The sequence below is a fragment of the Rhipicephalus sanguineus genome, chromosome 5, assembly GCF_013339695.2.
Source record: "Rhipicephalus sanguineus isolate Rsan-2018 chromosome 5, BIME_Rsan_1.4, whole genome shotgun sequence".
Lineage (NCBI taxonomy): Eukaryota > Metazoa > Arthropoda > Arachnida > Ixodida > Ixodidae > Rhipicephalus > Rhipicephalus sanguineus.
The window spans coordinates 1,642,523-1,662,754 of NC_051180.1; the positions used below are offsets into that span (position 1 = coordinate 1,642,523).

General features: G+C 50.8%; 1 protein-coding gene across 1 annotated transcript in view; it reads left to right on the top strand.

Annotated features, from left to right (window-relative positions):
• Positions 1–20,232, top strand: part of LOC119393119 (anionic trypsin-2-like) — a 140,638-nt gene that overhangs the window by 19,626 nt on the left and 100,780 nt on the right. Inside the window, exon 2 of the mRNA XM_037659944.2 lies at positions 7,481–7,667. Within this exon, the coding sequence (XP_037515872.1) occupies positions 7,481–7,667 (187 nt within the window). The remainder of the gene's footprint in view (positions 1–7,480; positions 7,668–20,232) is intronic.

Consider the following 20,232-nt stretch of genomic DNA (forward strand, 5'->3'; position numbering starts at 1 on the left):
CAGCGACATGCTAATTAACGGGCTCCGCTCTCCCACGCTGAGCCGTGCTACTACGAATGAGTAACACTTGTTGACTAGCCGGAAGCTCGGGACGGTATTGTGAAACAATATTGAAAAAAGAAGAAAAAAGACGGAAAAATTTTCTTATTCTGCGCGATTAGAACCGAGGTCGCATAGGAAAGCTAGGGCTCTCTAACCGCCGCAGATATGAACGAAAAAGTTACGACTCCGTCAGAGCAGTAACGTTGACGTCGACGCATAACCTGACAAAAAAAGAACCGGGAGGAATCGAACTGACGACCTGCAGCCATAATACTATGGAGAGCGCGCCAACCATCTACGCCACGAACACTACACTACGTGGGCGTCTAACGACCAAAAATCTACGGTAAAGGGGCCCCGTCACTGTAATCACCGCTTTACGACGACGGGGCCCGTCACTATAAGCACGTCGCTGTTATGACGGGCCCCGTCACTATTACAATTTACACTACGGTGACGGGCCCCGTCACTTTTACGACAGTACTGCGCTGACGGGCCCCGTCACCGTAGTCAGTGCCATTTACAATACATGGCGAGAGCGGCGTACCGGGGAAACGTGATTCTACATGTCTTTAGTTCACGTCGGCTGCAATAGTACATTATTCACAGCCGCGCACAGATGTAAACACGGAGAGGCCATGTGGTCTCTCACTCTACACACTCACGTTGTTAAACACGCACACTTTGCCGTTGCTTATATGTGTGTGGCTTTTTAGTTCCCAACATCTTCCTCCCCCCTAAGACTAAAGGTGTCGTAATTCAGACGTTCAGGAAAATGTCTCGTGCGCGTACTACGCCTGAGAACGTTCCCGTTTCCACTGTCTGTGTTGGGAGGTAATTCCGAGGGCTCCGTGTCTGAATGCGACGGCGTCAAGCCTGGAGCTGACGGCGCCATGCCGACCGTCTGCGCTTCGTTTCCATTTCCCGTCTGTGGGCAGCTTATATCGTCCCCGTCAAATGGGATATCGCCTGGCGCGCTGCGGCTGCGCAAATGGTCTACGTGGCAGAATCTTGCTTGCCCCGAAACAAACACTAGGTATGTCATGGCGGACCTTCTGTTGACTATCTTTCCGGGAAACCACTTAACGGTTTCACCTCGAACGCTTCTTACGTAAACGAGATCCCCTTTTTCAAACTGCCTTGAGCGACCTCGGCGTTTGTCTGCGCTCTCCTTTATGTGCGTTGTTTTTTCGTTCATTTTTTGTGCAAGGTCTGGTTTCAGCATTGAGAGCCGCGTGCGCAGTTTCCTTTTCAAGAACAATTCAGCTGGCGTCTGCCCTGTGAATGTATGGGGAGTGGTTCTGTACCCAAACACGAAGTTATCCACTTGTTGTTGTAGTGTTGTTTGCTGGTTTTTCTTTTGGTCACTTACTCCCTGCAGCAGAAGCGACTTCTTCAGCGTTTGTACTGCTCTTTATGCCGCGCCATTTGATTGTGGGTGGTAAGGAGGAGTTAGCGTGTGTTTCACACCGTTTGCTTTTAGAAAGTCCTCAAATTCTTGAGCTCTGAACTGAGGGCCATTGTCTGCAAAAATTTCGTGTGGCAATCCATATGCAGCAAACATAGATCTCACTACTTCGATTGTCTTTTGCGCTGTTGTGGAGTTCATGATTTTTACCTCTAGCCACTTCGAATGGGAGTCCACAGCAAGGAGAAATGATTTGATATTTTTCTCTGCAATACCTAAGTGTACTCTCTCCCACGCATTCTCACACCATCTCCACGGTTGCAAAGGAGTGGGCTGACCGAACGAAGGCAAATATCACACTTTCTAGTGATTTCCTCAATACTGCGATCAATAGCAGGCCACCAGACCATTGATCTAGCGATTGCCTTCATCTTAGTGACACCGATGTGCTGTTCGTGCAGCAATCCAAGACCGTCACTCTGAAGTGAAGCGGGAATCACAACTCTGTTATTCCACACTAAACAACCTATGTGCATACTCATTTCTTACTTCTTTACAAAGTACGGCTTTAGCTCGTCAGAAACTCTGTTTGGCCAACCGCTCCATGTGAATTCACGTACAACGTGGAGGACTTCATCTCTGGCTGTCTCTAGCTCAACCTCTTTAACTGTGGCAGGAAGGTCTTGTATCGGTGCAAAATAAAAAAATGCTTTCAGACCCTTCAGTAGTTTCAGGCAGGGGGAGCCTCGACAAACCATCAGCGTTGCCAATCGTACGTCCTGCCCTATACGTGACCTGGTAACGGTAATTTGAGTACGTGTAACCAACGGTGCACTCGCGCAGCAGCCACATAGCTTGCAGGACGCTTTGGGTCAAAAAGAGCAGTCAGTGGCCGGTGATCCGTGAAAATTTCGAACTTGCGACCATACAAGTACTTGTGAAATTTCTTGATTCCAAAAATAATGGCAAGTCCCTCTTTCTCGATTTGTGCGTAATTGCGCTCAGTTGGGGTCATTGATCGAGACGCAAATGCAACAGGTTTTTCATGACCATCAACCACATGAGACAGCACTGCCCCTAAGCCGTATGCAGACGCATCACATGTCAGACGCAAATCTTTTCTGACATCATAAATCTGCAATAGCTGGTTATTACACATCAATTCTTTGCATTCTCTGAAACACTTGTCATACTGACTTGACCATTTCCATGCACTTTCTTTGCGTAGCAAGTTGTGTAATGGCTCAAGTAGAGTTGCCAGATTTGGCATGAACTTCGCATAGAAGTTAACGAGGCCAAGAAATGCTTTGAGCTGTGTAACATCCTTTCGCTGTGGAGCATGCATGATAGCTTCCACCTTGTCTGGTGCTGGGTGCAACCCATTCTTGTCAATTACATGTCCCAGATAGCGCACTTTGCTTTGAAAGAACGAGCATTTTTCTGCATTAACGCGGATTCCATGATCCTGTAGCTTCTTAAGCACTCTTTCGATTCTTTCGTAGCACTCTTGCTGATCTTTTCCTGAAATAAGTACATCATCTATGTAGCATGCAGTACCAGGAATTCCTCGTAAAATCTGGTCCATTACTGCTTGGAACATCGCCGGAGCGCTTGCTACTCCGTACCGCAGTTTTTTAAATCTAAAAAGGCCCAAAAGAGTGTTCACTGTGAATAGCTTCTGGGCGCGTTCATCAAGTTGAAGTTGCAGGTAAGCCTTAGAGAGATCTAGAACTGTGAAATTTATGTCTCCTACTACAGATGCAAAGATGTCATCCGGTAAAGGCAGTGGGCACTGATCCACCTCTATACGCGGATTTGCAGTAATTCTGTAGTCCCCACATATCCTAACAGAATTGTCTTTCTTTGGCACTATCACAAGAGGGGTCGCCCATTCAATGTGCTTGACTCGATATATGATGTCAGCTCTCTCAACGTCATGCAATTCTTTTTCAACTTGCTCCAACACGGTGTATGGAACTGGTCTAGCCTTACGAAAAAGGGGTGACACATTCTCTTTCAGAACAGTGCTCCCATTGAAGCCCTTGATTGTACCGTTTCCTTTTGCAAACACTTCATGGTACTTTTTCAAAAGAGAATTTTTTGTCTGAATGTTGTACACAGGTACGACTTCTGACCAATCTAACCTTATTTTCGACAACCAGTTACGTTCCAAAAGTGTTGGCATCCTCAAGCCCGATTCATGCTTGACTATTACAAGCGGCAGCTCATGGCGCTGTGTGCCATAGCTCGCATCAACTTGCGCAGAACCCTTCACATTTACAGGTGTTCCGTTGTATGTGACCAAGCGCACATCAGTTGCGGACCACTCAGCATCGGGAAAACATTTTTTGAATTCGCTTTCCGACATTAGAGACACTGCTGATCCTGTATCAAGTTCCATGGGAACCTCTTTGCCATTTATGTGTAGCTTTACTACTAAAGGAGATGTCTGACCATCTCTCTGGTTATGCCCTATTGCCAACAGTTTCGCCTCTGTTGTGCTTTGGTCAATGCAATGGGTTTGTTTAGTTCGACACATTTTAGCAACATGACCCTTTTTCGAACATTTGACTCTGCAAAAATGGACATACCCTAGCAAAATGCTCATCACCACACCTGAAACATTTTGCTTGTCCCTCGCGAGAAAGTCTTTTTTTCCACGGCTTCCCTGGTTTACAGGTGGCAGTCCCCATTGTGGACGCTGTTTTGCTTTTGTTCGTTGGCTTCCTTTTAGGCGTCGGCTTGTTCTGCCAGTTGACGTCCGCAGGAGCAGGGAGAATTTCTTTGGTGTCGTTCTTTGCGGTTTCCATGGCGGTGGCGATGTTTAGAACTCGTTCCCATGTCGCCTCCTGGTTCGGTGACGACAGCAGACGGCATCGGATGTCCTCGCTGCGAAGACCCGAGATTAGCCGATCTCGAAGACTTTCTTCAAGGAAGCTGCCGAACTCGCATGTTGCCGCTAGCTTCTTGAGCTCGACGACGAATTCTCCAATTGTTTCACTTTGGCCTTGATCCCTGCGATGGAACCTGTAGCGTTCCGTGACTATGGATCTCCGTGGTGCATAGTGCTCGCGCAGCACTTTCGTGATACCAGCATACTTCGAGTCAGCAGGACTCTTAGGCAGCAGAAGGCTTCGTAATGTCACGTAGGCTTTTTCACCTATGACTGTCAAGAACACTTGCGCCTTCCTCGGCTCGTCGATGTTGTTAGCGCTTGCGAAGACCTCGAATCTTTCGATGTAGACTTCGATGCTTCCAGTGTCCGGACTGAACTCAGCAAGCCTTCCAACCGGCGTCGTAACCACGCTGCGATCTCCTGATGCTGCTATCCCGTCTGCCGATGTTTCCATGATTGAACAGTGCAGTTTCACCACAGCAAGATGTTGTTAACACTTGTCTTGTGATTCAATCGGAGATGCCATCTTCGGTCCCATCGGATATACCATCTGAGATCCTATCCTCGTCGCCAAAACTGTTGTATATCAAGAACGCAGGATCAGAGGGCGGAAGAGAAACTTTATTGAGCTGCTCGTAGTTACAGAGCCTCGAGCAGACTGCCCCGATGGAGGCGGGGTCCTCGAGGAGGAGGAGGGCCGTTTCGTCGCTCTCTTGTTTACAATACATGGCGAGAGCGGCGTCCCGGAGAAACGTGATTCTACATGTCTTTAGTTCACGGCGGCTGCAATAGCACATAATTCACAGCCGCGCACAGATGTAAACACGGAGAGGCCATGTGGTCTCTCACTCTACACACTCACGTTGTTAAACACGCACACTTTGCCGTTGCTTATATGTGTGTGGCTTGTTAGTTCCCAACAATTTTGGTCTTCTACCACGCTATATTGCATATGTTAATGTGGTTCCTTCCTGACATGAAGCCTGTATAGGACTGTTTTGCAACGCAGTTTCAAGCACCGGTATGGCTCAGAGGTTGAATACTGGGCTCCCACGCAGAGGGCCCAGGTTCGAACCTCGTTCCATCCTGGAATTTTTTTCTTATTTCGTTTTTTTTTCTTATTTGGAGCGATAGTGGTTACGGACACCGGCGGCGGCGGCGGACAACTACGGCGCCAAAAACGGCCGCTGAAATGATCTCATAACAGCTTTCGCTGTAAAATGGCAATAGTGCTAAAATTATGGAACGGTACTACCACCTTGGACCATCAAAAGGCAGGTAATGCTCAACCGCTTCATCGTCCAAAGGGGCAGAATTATAATGTGGACAATAGTCTGCAGAGCTGTTCTATGGCGTCGTGTATGGCTTCTGATAATTAAGATACATGGTCTTACGTAATAATTATTGGCATAACTAAGCTATAGCTTGTTAAACTGTTTTACAGCGAAAGCTGTTATGAGATCACACCAAGGAACATCGCGGTAACATCCCAAGCCCGTGCTCAGAACGCGCGATAAATTACGTAAACGCAACACATCAGGCTTGACACTTATAATGTGATCGCTGCAAATTTTCAATCTGCCCAAGCGTTTGAAACGCGAACCATAAAACTCCTTTTTCTCAGCGTGACAAAATCATTTTTAAAGTTTCTGCGCCTGAAAGGGCCCCATTGCACAACGAATAAGTTTGTGTTAATGGTACGCTGTTTACAATACCAGCAATATTCAAGCGAAATACTCAAGTACGTATCTCGCATAACACGGAGGAGTCGGTCGGGTTCCATTTGCTGCGTTTGATGTTTATTCCAAAGGCGTCGTCGCTTTTTTTCCTTGGGAAGCCTTAAAAAGCGAAAACCCTGCGCACTGCTGTTTGAGCAGGCAACCGCGCAACAACGGCCCATCATCCGAAATTCGTATCACCAGAAAACATGGAAAATTAATATGCGACAAAAGAAAGTTGGCATACGTTTTGATTCAATGTTTCTCGGGGCCGCAGCGACGTCATGAACAGCTCTGAATGATTCCCAGTAAGGTTTTTAAACGACAACGATCATACTTGTACTCGTATATAAGGCGCATGCGCGTGTGTGTAATTAATGAACCAGATGTGTTGTGCCCCGTGACCGCTAGTAGCCCCGTCCTAATCTTACTACGCTTGCTTTTCTGCAAGACACCAAATTACTGCGGCGAAAGCGACTTAAGAAGCACTTTGTACACGACAGATGGAGGCCAAGCTCCTTCGCCAAGACCGTCCGCTTCATCTCTTAGGATCTTCGTCCACCTTTAATGGAACTTCATGACGGACTCGCACCCCAAGCTTCAGTCTTGTTTCATAGAACGTCTGATTGCGGGGACATGGCTTGCATCGACGTGGCAGGCACGTGTTAACACAGTACAAAGACGCTGCTGCCTCGAGCACAGGGGCACGCGTCAGCGCGTCGAAAAAAAGCGCGACGTCAACGTCATCTGTAACCTAAACGCGAAGGTGCCTAGAGGCCTCCAATATTCGCGCGCACTATCTCGGAGGCAACGACGCACCGTTGATGGTCGCGCAGCGCGCATGCCCGCGCCCGCGCGTGACTGCCGCGTCTTCCGCGACAGCGCAGGCCGCACCTGCTCGTACCTGTGCGCTAGCGTACGTTCGTATCAAACGTCGCGGGGTGCAAATCGGTTCGCAACAACCGTACTCCAATACACCGCAGGCTAATGGGCCTTGGCCGGGACCACAGAAAAATTCGTATCACCCCGAAATTCGTACGAGCCGTGATCGTATCACCGAGGTTTTACTGTACATGCTGCAGCCCGAACAGCAATTCATCTCAGCCCTAACCTCCTATATCTCACTCTAGCGCACCTAGTCATTTACCGGAATGTATTGGACTGCATGTCTTGTTCCATACCTTCCCGTGAATGACGTGATTGCTTGCACTACATACAAGTGCGTCTTACATGTTAGCGCGAACCAAAGTGTTATACGATATGAATAGCTTATGATTAACGTAGGGTGTGTTTCTAAAAAAGCTTTGTACGCATCACTGGTACTTGAATGCTGGACATATGGTGTGTGTGACAATGTTTAGAAACAGCCCTCGCATCGTCCAATGAATGATGTTAAAGGTACACATTATTATGCAGCGCCGGAGTGCGGCGTGCGTCCGATGCGACCTCTGGGCCGCATTGTGGGAGGCCGCGCCTCCAAACCGGGCGACTATCCATGGCAGGTGGGCATCAAGTATCGCAGTGGCTTCCGCACCATTCACCTCTGCGGTGGAGCACTCATCGCCGACAGATGGGTGCTCACAGCGGCACACTGCTTCCAACAGTAAGGCACAGACAAACATTTTATCATTCTGACGCCGCCGTGAATGATGCATCAGAAATGAAGGTGGGGTTACGCATCAAGACATTCGTTAATAATTCAATAATTGTGTACGTTAAAATGAAGGCTGCTCGGGGTGAATCCGTGAATTACCCTCGATTTAAACTAAAGCATATCGAGCAAAGCACGTACAATTTGTAAGTGATACTTTCAAACAAAAATGTCCAGCATACTGGAAGACATCTCTTTTTTCCCACTGCATGAGAAAGGCGGAAAAATGGAATGCAGAAGAAGTAGAAACGTTGCCTTAATATTTCATTTTTTCTCCTCATGGTATTGCAGTAAACGCTAGAACCACGGTGTAAGAAATCTACAACCTCGCATAGAGAGGTACGGCAACAGAGCAAGCAGCTTTCAGAAAGGGGCGTGGTACGAAATGCCATATTGCAAATGTGAGATAATTAATGGAAAGCTGTAAAGGGCACCAAGGCACCTGTGTTTCTGTTTCATTGGTTATAGCAACATTTATGATCCCTTAGAATAATAGAGAGCTGAGCTAGTTGGTAAGTATTCATTCTAAAGAGACAGGGTGTGTAAACACAGACACAAGAAAGAAATCAGGACACCACAAACGCTGACTAACAACTAAAGCGACGCACAACAGTGGAAAAGAAAGAAGGCACGAAAACTTATCTGCGCATGCCCATGCAATAGACGAGCCTATCAATCCGGCACGCGTGGAGGTCTACGTGAAAGATAACTGTTAAGGCATTTGATTTCCTCTTTATGCAAGTTAATCGACGGTTGGCTCACGCATGGGCTTCCACTATTCTCGATATGTCATGCCTCAATAATCAGGCGTATTTCTTCATTTCTATGCCGGTACAACACTGCGCATTCATCGAATTTTGGCGTGCACTTACCCTCTCGACAGTGTAAAGATAGATTAGAAGGTGAGCCTCCGGTTAGCGATATCTTATGTTCCAATAATCTCTGGTTAATGTAGCGGCCCGTCTGTCCTACGTAGAAGCGGCCGCAGCTGAAAGGGATCTTATACACCACACTTGTACGGTAATCAGTGAATTTGTTGGTATGCTTTACAAAACAAATATCGGTATTTATGACCCCGTTCAGCTCCAGAAGCTCTTTATTTCTCAGGAAGGTGGGCACCCCCAAATGTTCCACAAACGAACCGGTATCTACTACAACAGTAGTAGATACCGGTTCTACTACTGTTCTACAAAAGGCACTTAACAAAGCAAATGCTGACAAGACAGATTAGTTTTAGCTTCAAAAATGAGTGTGGCAAAGTTTCATCCTTTCACCAACTGTTACATAGAATATGTACCCAGAAATTTCGGCCTCAATAGCTGGGATACAAGTCGAAATTGGTGCAACAAAGGCAACCAACTTACCACAAGCAGATGACACTGCATTCATTAGTAGCAAGAAGAGGCTTAAAATTCTTGATTGATGATCCGTTTAGCAGATGTGAGAGATACGCATGTTGATAGCTCGAGAGCAAAGAGTCTTGCGGATGAAAGGATCAACGGACGACCTCTACGAAGGATTCCCTCTGATAACGCCGGAGTTGTAGGAGTGAAACGAGGTGTGGACATCTCTCACCCGACGGTGCTGTGTCGGCCTCGTAGGTTTCAGGCGGTTCGAGAAACCCAACGGCCTTCACTCTGTCACCGTGCTGATGAAGCAGTCGCTGGCGTGGTCGACGCGTCTACTATTCGGTGAGTTGGCAGGTCGTGCAGCATGTGAATCAGCAGAGCTGCAGTCGCCAACCACCTTTGACTTCCTGGAACGAGTGTTCGTGTTCCGAGGACCAGTGGACGGTAGGCGGCTTGTTGGAGGCGCGACGCAGCAGGTCGTTGTACAGCTGAAAAACTTGCTCAGAGGATGGTATGAAGCTTCTGTGGAAATTTATGAGCCCCAGAAACTCGCGCTTCATTCGAAAGAGGCTAGAAAGGGGAAGTTGTTGATTGCCCGCACCCATTAGGGGCTCGAAGCGTTGGGGTGAAATGCGATGGCCGAGAAAATCCAGGGCTTTATTATTTGGGGAGCTTTAGGACAAAGCCGTGTTCGTCAAGCCGCTTGAAAAGATTCGAAATCGCTGTTTGTGTACATCGTCTGTGCAGCTTGCGACGAGAATGTCGCCAAGGCAGACGAAAACGAACGGACTTCCGCGCTTAACGTTGTCCACGAACTTTTCAAACGTTCGTGCAGCATTCTTCAAGCTATAAAGCATGAGGACACCATCGAAATAGCCAAATGGTCTAGTAATTGCTATCTTCGGAATATGACGTAGAAACTTGGTGGTAGGCGGTGATCAAAAAAGCCTTGCTGTAGATTTTCGCTCCTGCGAGACGAGCGTGAAGACATGGGTGGGTGGGCGGAAAGTAAATTTCTATAAAAGGAGCACCGACATAAAATTTAGGCTCAAGATTTGACCGTCACTCAATAACTTGGTTATCGTAAGCTTTTTTTTTTTGGCGAAGTATGATTAGCGTCCATCACGTGGAAAATATTTCGAGGGCGAACAGCATACGAAGGCTCAACGGGGCATTCAGCACCTGCGAGATCAACAGCAATGCGACGCGTTCAGCGAGACCCCCACGCCGGTCTGAATGACGATGCACTACCGGCCGCGAGATCCAGCTATAGGTGGCAACACCGTCGCTCCGTTAAGCCGGGTTCAGTCTACAGTCGCATCTGTCACAAATGTCGTATCGCGTAACAGGCGCATCGTCCGTTTGCGTTGCTAACGGCCTAGTATGTTCACATTGAGTTTTTCGGTAAGGTACGTTTTTTACGACGAGCCAATCACAGTTCTGAAAATGCGTTGCGTCCTCGCTACAACTGTTGCAGCCTAGCAAGGTTCGCGTGTTTGGCCGTGGCTGGGCTGGCTGGGCTACGGGTCATGGTTACAGGCCACGGGCACGCAACGCAATAAACACCGGCAAACCAACTGCACAGACACGCTACTGCATGACTTGCAAGACGCGCATGAAGACGCGGAATCGGGGGGGACGGAAGCCCCGTGAACAGAAAATGAAAACCGAAACTGTTTTGCCCATTGGTCGTACGTAACGGTCGCATCAGTAGTTGTCGTAAAGGTCGCGGGCTCGCCAACATTTACGCCTCAAACGTTACGTACTTTACGCTTAATACAACAACGTCTGAAAAAGCTCTTTGCGTTGATTACGTTTACGGTCACGATCCTTACCGAAGGTCCGTACGTTGCGCACGTAGTCTGAACACGGCTTTAGTGTCGCTACGTCGCCCGTGCGGTGTGTGGAACTGTACGGGGCCGCTGTTTTTGTATCGTCATTCTGCGCCCCATAGCTGCCGACAACGTTTCAGTTTTCACGGGGAGGTTCCCAGTAAAAAAAATTCAAGTGGTCCAGTTGGAAAAATACCAATTGGCACCAACTGGTTTTCGACCAATTGGAATTTCGCCATCCATTGGAACGTACCAATTACATCCAATTGGTAAACCAGTTCATATCCAATTGGTAAACCATTTGGGTAGAGCTGGCGGTAATTGGTTGACCAGTTGATAAAGACTTGGGTCCAATTGGTCAACCACTTGAACACGCATGGTCATCCAATTGAAGCTAACTGGTGCCCAAATGGGTAACCAGTTAAAGTGAACTGGTGTTCAACTGGTAATCCAGTTAATCGTAAATGGTCACCCAATTGAAACTAGGTGGTGTTTAATTAGTTAACCAATTGAATAGATGTGGCCATCCAATTGAAGCTAGCTGGTGCACATGTGGGTAACCAGTTGAAGAGAACTGGTGTCCAATTGATCAGCCAGTTGAAGGTAGGTGATGTTCAATTGGTTAACCAATTGAATAGATGTGGTAATCCAATTGAAGCTAACTGGTGTCCAACTGGCAATCCAGTTAATCGTAAATGGTCACCCAATTGCAACTAGGTGGTGTTCAACACGAAGAGCCTTTATTACAAAACAGTTGTTAGGTGAAAACATCTCATACAGAGGGGGCTTCATAGTACAGCTCTAGAATTCCTGCTACCAAGAGTGTTCGTTGTCAAACTGTTGCCCGTTCTGCTTCAGCTTCAGGAAACGAGGTTGCGGATATATCCTCGTTGCTTAGGGTTCTTTCTTTGTTCTGCGTTGCGTCAGCAATCAGACATGCTGCGTGAAAGAAAAATATGACACGACTGTGAGGAAAATGAGCAACATGGCTGTAGTACAGAGGTTAACATACTTGTCTAAAATGCTGTAACAGCACACTCCAGCATGAGCAGTTTGAGATAGCCCACGCTCGAGCATTCACCCTAAGCAGTCATGCATGCAAACGTCGTCAGTGCAGTCCAAAGCGCGCCGTTCGAGTGTTCTAGACAAGTGTTTTCACCTCTGCACGAAGGATGAAAATGTTCAGTAAGGTGGTATACTGGGCCAGTTGGTGCAACATATTGTAAGTTTTATGAGCGGAAAACAGCAGGAATAGAAGGAAAGAACTTGACTAAACAGACGCTTAACTTCCAACTGCAGTTTATTGGAAATTTTTCTCACAAGTGCAGCCACATTACCACAAGAAAGACAAGGACAACAGGAAAGTTACTTATCCGAACTGCCGCCCTTTAACTATTTAGAAAGCCTATTTCTTTATCATTCATCGCTACCGAGGGAACACTGATGCGCGTGGTTGAGTTTGCTTTAATTTGTACAGCTTCCGTGATCTCGGTGGTCAGTCTGTGTTTTTATTTGCTAAGAACATTAGTTCTCGTAAACTGCCGATTGCACCCGCAATCTCTGCAGTGCAGAAACAGGTGCGTGCCACCTGCGAGAACCTTCCATGGCGATGCATGTTCTCTGAGTCTGTCATTTAGACATCGACCAGTCTGGCTGTTGTACACTTTTCCGGAGCTCAACGGAACTCTGCACACGACCGCATCGGTAAAGGGAACAAAGTGCATGGCACGTGTTTTTGTGCAACCTTTCTGGTTCACATTTCCCTTCCCATGATATTTAACCATGGAGCACAGCTTGGCCAGTTTGCAGGGGTCTGTGAGCACTACATCAAGCCCATGCTTGCGACCAATCTTCTTCAAATTGTGCGACACAGAATGCACATACGGCATGACCACAATCTCTTCTGTTTACATTTTATCCTGGGCGTTGGTAGCATTTCTCCTCTTTGAACGCCATGAAGAAAGGCATCTTCATGGCGTTGTTGGAGTTTGACCTCCGCTTTCCTGGCCTGACCACGTCGCGCGCGCGAGCGAGCGTGTGTGCGTAACAACACACATTAATGTATGCACTTAGTGGTTCCAGTGCGCCCTAGGGGCCGGATTTCGCTATCGCGTTCAACTCTTAACGGCGAAGCTTAAGGGTCCCCCCATTTTAGGGGCGAAGCTCCTTAAGGCGGCACCGGTTTGTCCCTCGTAGTCGTAGTAGTGCGTAACCAGTCGTAACGTAGTACCACATCTTGACCTCCAAGGTGGTGCCGGTGGGAGATTTTTCCTGTGCGTTGTTGAACAACAAAAAATTCGCAGCGTGCGCGTTAACTAAAAGCCGAATTCTTCTGTCTCTCATTCCCCATTAGCAGCGATTGGCATGTTCCAGTAGGAAACGTTAGTAGAAGTAGAAGTGTAAGTGTTAGCTAAAAGTCGACTTCTTCTGTCTGTCATTCCCATTAGCAGCCATTGTTTACCTCCAAGGTAGTGCCTGGTGAGATTTCTCCTGTGCGTGATTAAACAATAAAAATTTTGTTCAAGACGCCGTTGATTGATGAAATGAACCAACGAAAGACGCCAGATGTTTCCTAAAAGCAAAACGAAAGAACGCCAGATGTTTCTAAAGCAAAACAAAAGACGCCAGCTGCTTAACGAAAGACGCCAGATGTTTTCTAAAGCAATGGTTTTCTAAACAATGAAAATTCACAGCGTACATGTAAAATTAAAGTGAGCTGCAAGTCGTCATAACTCATCGAACCTTTAGTATAAACGCGCCCGATCTCACGTCGGTGATGATGTACTGGGCAGAATTCACGGAAGATTCACGGTTTACCGATGAACCTCCGCAGCTTCGCCCACTCATCATCATGCACTCCGTGGATATGCTGTGATTTTTTTCTTCAAGTTATTGGGATAATACCGCCATTCCACCATTCGTGCTCAAATTAGTTTGGTAGCAGTGACCATACTATTGCCCGTAATTGCAAATACACAACTTGAGCTCAGTGCCGCGAGAAAAAAAAAACTCGGTGCAAAAAGCGCTGCAAAACTGTATTGCACTTACCTGACAGTAAATAAATATTTTGTACGTTTTTTTGAGGGCACAAATCCCTTATTCGTGAATAAAAATATTTGTTTGCTCAATTTTTCCGAGTATGAGCATATATCGTTTAGGCAGCCGTTTTGAAAGACGCCAAAGGTGGTCAATGACGCTAGCGGTAATTATACACTGTAAGCAAAAAAGAGCCGAGATGGGAGTAAATGGACTTGTCCTCTAGCGCACGCCCCGATGGGGGTTTTATATACTCCGTCCAGGGGAGTAAAACATTTACCCCCCTTAAGGACGGAGGTTTTGGATGGACTGAGGGGAGTATTTGTTTACATCCATAGGGGAGCTTTTCCAGGTAAGTATGGGAGTAAATATTTATAACCATCGAAAAAAAAATGCTTTCCGCTGTCGCACCATGCACCAAAGAATCTTTAATTAAGTTAGCATCGAAACACGCAAACTCGATCACACGTACACAAACATGCACACAACATTCGCAAAGTAATACAACACTCACACTGACAACCGCTCGCCACCCGCGCTTCACAATCAAACTTTGGTCACCGAGTATATATAGGCACCACATCTTGACCTTGTGGGGATCCGAGGCGCGCCCGAAGCCACTGCGCGGGCATTTCGAATCCTTTCCCTCTCCCGTTCTCCCGTGACGGCAAGTGGCGCCATCTTGCGCTACGCGCCGACACTCGTGGTGGCGCTGCGCGCGGTCGGAGAGCCGCGAAATTCGGCGACTGACGCGCGGGCAGGCCGGGACGAACTCTCTCTCTCCTCGGACGCCGCTGGGTAAGCACGTATTTCCTTCCGGTCCAACGTCCCCTTTGGGAATCGCTGGGCTGTAGCCTGCCTGGGTGCCTCGGCATCCTTGCAGGCGTGTTTACCTCAGTGTTAGCTCCGGTTCGTACGCTAAGCCAGAGAGCGGTGCCTAGTGCTCGTGCGTGGTCGTACCACGCCGAGTCGCACTTGCCGGAGGCCCACGCGTACGGAGATTGCCCTAACTCCCGCGACCAGGCCCAGTGGTCATCGCGAGAGTGCGCAGCATAGCCGCGAGGGACCTTTTCCCGAGCGGCGTGTCAAAGCTCGCCATTGCCAGCTGCGACGTGCTTCGCGGAACCCCTTTGGTGTATCGTCCGCGCGGGAAGCCCTTTGCTCCCCGCGCCCCGGGAGCGGACGCTGTACTGTGTGTTTGGGGTGCCGCCGAGGGCAAATAAAGTGTTTGTGTGTATATGTTATCTCGAACACTGTGTTTATGCCGCGCGGCGCTCAACGCCTTTGCTAGCTGAGCGCGTGCGGAGCGGTGCGCTAAACGTAAGCAGGCGACGGTAGACGCGGCCCTGTGGCTCGCTAAGCCTGAACCCGCGGTAGTCTTCGGCTCCGGTGAGCATCGAGGCTACCACACTGGCGCCCAACGCGGTATCAAAAGCTCATTAAGCCTTTGATTAGACTTAGTCGAGTCAGCACGCCTTTGCGTATCAGGCTCGCCGTGTTACCCGCGTTATGTCTGCTAGGCGTGAGTTTTGTCCGCTGTCGTTTTTAGCAGATACCGCTTTGCTCGAGAACAGGGCCAGTGCCCCCTTCGGGCAGAATCCAGCACCCTCCCCTGTCACAACCCCCAGTGGGGATGACGCGAGGCGCTATGTACCAGCTCCCAGTGGAGATGTAGCGTGTTGTGGGAACGGGGCCATTGCCCAACCCGAACAGTGCACACGGGCAAAATGGACCGCTACTGCTCCCTCTGGAATGCACGGCAGTTCCATGTCACATCGCTCCCAATCGGCTCCCAACGGAGCTTACGGAGCGCAGGTCGGAAACGCGGCCTCAGCCGTCACCGACTTTTGCCCGCTGGTTGCTATGCAAGCAAGCAGCCAAGCTCACTTCGAGCGCGCGTCTGTACCGCTAGCCGCAAGCGGCTTAGCCATTTCACGAGAGGCTGCCCCAAGCGGCGGCTGTGAACAACGACAGGCGCTCCCCGAGAGTGGCGCGACGCCGGCCGGTATCCCTTTTGAAGCCGCGCCCCTTATCGAGCTCGGAGACAGTTCCCCATCGCTCGACCGCGCCGCTAACGCACCGACAGCTTCCTTTGAAGCGGGTGCACAGACGCTGCTGCAAAATGCCGCTCAAATGATCCAAGCGCTCTCGGGAGCTGTACAAACGCTTTCGGCCGTTCCGAAACGCGCTCACCCCGCTGTTATATTGCCTGTGCCAACTTACAGCGGATACGGTGATCTGCGCAGCGCCCGAGATTACCTTGACTCTCTGTCACGTTATCAGAGAGCATTGGGTTTGGATGATCAGGAGGTGCTCGGACGCGTCGTCCCGGCTGCACTGACTGACACGGGGGCGAGGTGGTATCGGCTTTCAGGCCACCGAGCAGCAACCCTCGATGAGTTCCGCGCGGCCTTCCTGCGCGAATTCTTACCCGCTGACTTCGAGAGTAGGATGCGGCGCGAGCTCGAGCTCCGCACGCAAGCTCCTGATGAGTCGCTTCAGGAGTACGTACGCGCGATGGAAGACCTTTTCTCTATCGCTGAGCCCAGAGCTTCGAACGAGGAACGCGTCGAACGGGTGATTAGGCAGGCGCATCCGACCTTTTCGGCGTACCTGCGCGGCAGCCGCTTCCGAGATTTAGAGGAATTGGCCGCCGAGGCGAAGCGCATTCAAGGCGACATTCTCGCCGCGCGCGCCTATCGCCCGCCACCGCCAGCCAGCGTGGCCCTTGAACCGCGCTGCGCGTGGGGAGGGGCCGTGCCCTCTCCCCAACGGCAACAGCCCGCCGGAGCTGCCTTTGCGGCTCCCGCTAGAAGCGGGCACAGTTGGGAGCTGAGCGATCGCGCTCTAGATCCCTACGCGTACGCGAGGCGCGCAGCAGCCTGTGCTGCACCGCAACTCGACGCGCGCGAGCAGGGACGCTATCCGACCCAGCGCATCGATGAGGGTGACATTCGTCATAACAGATCCTTTGATCAACAGGCGAACCGACCCCTGCCGCTAGAGGCTGCTCCTCCTCGGGAGAGGGGCCGCGACGGCGCATCTTCCCTTTCCCGGGACGGAAGGCGCTGCTTCCGCTGCCGCGAGCGAGGGCACATAGCGAGGGAGTGTCCCGTATCTAGGCCTCCTGTGAGGCAGGGAAACGGGGGCGCGGGTCGTTCGTGAAGGCACGAGCGGCCGAACCCTTGCTTCTCCCCTCCGTGTACCGGGCAAGCAGTCTTGCTGGTGCGCACGCGCCGTTTATTTCGGTCACCATTGCCGGCCGCGAATTTTCGGCGTTGCTAGACACGGGCGCTTCGTTGTTTGGCGAACAGGTTTTGTCCCACTTGCGGAAGCACTCGGTGCGCTTGCGGGACAGCCGAACGACATTCACCCTCGCGAAAGGCGTGGCCCAGTCGGCTGGCGCCGCAAGGTTGACTGCCACATGGGGAGATCGAAGGAGACGCACGCGTTTCGTTCATCTTCCAGGGCTCAGTGTTCCTGTGATTCTCGGTCGGGACTTTCTCCTAAAAACCGGTATCGTTGTGGACATTGTGAATGGAGGCTATCGCGACGGACCTTTTTCCCAGCTGAAGCCGTTCATCAGCCCGCCGGCGTATACAACTGCCTGTGCAGTAGAGGCGTCGGAACCGTGTCGCTTGCAAAGTTCGGGGGCAGGCCCCTGCGCTATGCGCTCGTCGGCTCAAAATCCCCATCGGGATCGAGCGGCACGACACGCAGAGGCTCCGCATCCTTTGACCGCCTGTGCGACTCATTTGGATGATACACAGAAGGCTCGTTTGTCGGCACTGTTACGCGAGTACGACGAGCTCTTCACCGATCAGCCGGGCTGTACTGAGTTGGTGAGCCACGCGATCGAAACTGGCGACGCGCTTCCTTTGAAGTGTAACCCCAGGCCCGTCAGCCTGGCCAAGAGGCAGGTTATTGACGGCTTGCTGGACGATATGCTTTCAGCTGGCATTGTTCGCCGTTCGTCCAGCGCCTGGGCGTCTCCAATTGTGTTGGTGCCTAAGAAAGATGGCAGTCATCGCCTGTGCGTAGACTACCGCCGTCTGAACGGAGTGACTCGTAAGGATGCCTATCCGCTCCCCACGATTAGCTCCATCGTAGGAAACCTCGGCACTGCGCGGTACTTCACCACGTTAGATGCCTCCAAAGGTTACCTACAGGTCCGAATGGATGAGCGTGACCGGTGCAAGACCGCGTTCACCTCCCACAGAGGGTTGTTTGAGTTCACTCGTATGCCCTTTGGTCTTTGTAATGCTCCTGCGACTTTTCAGAGACTCATGGACCGCGTCCTCGGGGAAGCAAAGTGGTCATACTGCATGTGCTACCTCGACGACATCGTGATTTATTCACAAACCTTCGAAGAGCACTTGGCCCATGTTGCCGATGTGCTCGGGAGGGTGAGGGCTGCCGGGATGACGTTAAATCCCGCGAAAGCCCAATTAGCGCAGACTCGAGTTCAGTTACTTGGGTTTACGCTGGGCGAAGGCTCCATTGAGCCAGACCGGGAGAAACTTCGAGCAATCCTCGATTTCCCCGTGCCCAAGGACGTACGCGGCCTGCGCCGCTTTCTTGGAATGGCCAACTTTTACCGGTCGTTCATTCCGTCCTGTGCCCGAGTGCAGGCGCCCTTGACCAAGCTCTTGGGTAAGTCCGCTGAGTGGCGATGGGGACCTGAGCAGCAAGAGGCGTTTTGCCGTCTGTCTAGCGCCATTGCGGAGACAGCGCAGCTCAAGCTCCCCGACCTGACCAGACCGTTCGTGGTCCAGACAGATGCGAGCGATCTGGGATTAGGAGCAGTTCTCCTACAGGAATACGATGGCGTGTTGCGGCCGTTGGCCTTTGCCAGCCGCTCGCTGATACCCGCGGAGAAGAATTATTCCGTGACTGAGAGGGAGTGTCTCGCCATCGTGTTTGCACTGCGTAAGTTTGACGTCTACCTGGATGGGACGAAGTTCGTGGTGCAAACAGATCACAGCGCGCTAAGCTGGCTGATGCGGCTCCGTGAGCCTGCGGGCAGGCTGGCGCGCTGGGCTCTCTTAATACAGCATTATGACTTTTCAGTGCAGTATCGGAAGGGGAGCACTAACGTGGTAGCTGACGCGCTATCCCGTGCCCCAGTGTCTACCGGGAGCCTGGATCCCGGTGCGACAGCCGCAAGCGGTGCCTTTGCGCAAGCAAGCGTCGGGGGCGAAACGGCGGCCGAGCCGCCGAGCGGAGAGAAGGGTGAGTGCGCCGACGAGCGAACCCTTTCCGCGAGCCAGGCAAGCAGCGCGCCGCGACGCGGGCGAGAGGGTGAGCAACACGTAAGCGAACACATGACGCAGACGCAAGCGGCAGCGATGGCTGCAGTCCTGAGAAAAAACGATACCAGGCTCCCCTTTGGGAGAATGGGAATCGCTTTCAGCAGGCAAGAGCTACTGAAGGCCCAGCGAGATGATCCGTTTTGTCGCGAGTTGAGCGACGGTCTCAGGGAGACGGAGCGCCGTGACGCTGCTGGTAGTGCGGCGGGCGCAGGGGGACGGGAACCGGCGTGTGTCGCTGGGTCCCCCGCGGATACATACTTGCTGGACCATGACGGGCTCCTGCTGAAATACATAGCCACCGATGAGGAGTCCGTGGACCCGTTTAAGGTGGTTATGCCCAAAAGTCTGAGAGCCGCACTGTTGCGATCCTCTCACGACGAACCCATGGCCGGTCACCTGAGTGGCTCCAAAGTTTTTGCAAAACTGAGCAAGACTGTGACCTGGCTTGGAATGAAGCGTGACATTTTCCGCTATTGCCGTTCCTGCCATGTCTGTCAAGCGGTGAAATCAAGGGGTGGCAAGCCGCCCGGCCTGATGAAACCGATTGTCAGTGAGCGTCCGTGGCAAGTAGCCACCTGCGACCTAATGGGGCCGTTCCCCAGAAGCAAGCAGGGTTTCGTACATCTGATGGTAGTCGTGGATCATTTTTCGAAGTGGGTGGAGTTGTGCCCTCTTCGGAAGGTGACAGCGCGGGCGGTGCTCGATAAGCTACAGGAAGTGTTTTGCCGGTTCGGCTTTCCGGAAAGGCTCACCACTGACAACGCTTCGTATTTCACCGCTCGGGTGTTTGGTGATACGTGCCGTTCCCTAGGAATTAATCACTGCACCACTTCACCCTACCATCCCCAGTCCAATTTGACGGAGCGAACCAATCGTACGCTCAAACCGATGTTGGCGGCCTTTGCCGAAAGTCAAAAAGACTGGGCAGACCATTTGAGTGATCTCGCGTTCGCAATCCGAACCTCCGAGAGTCGCTCCACTGGTTTCT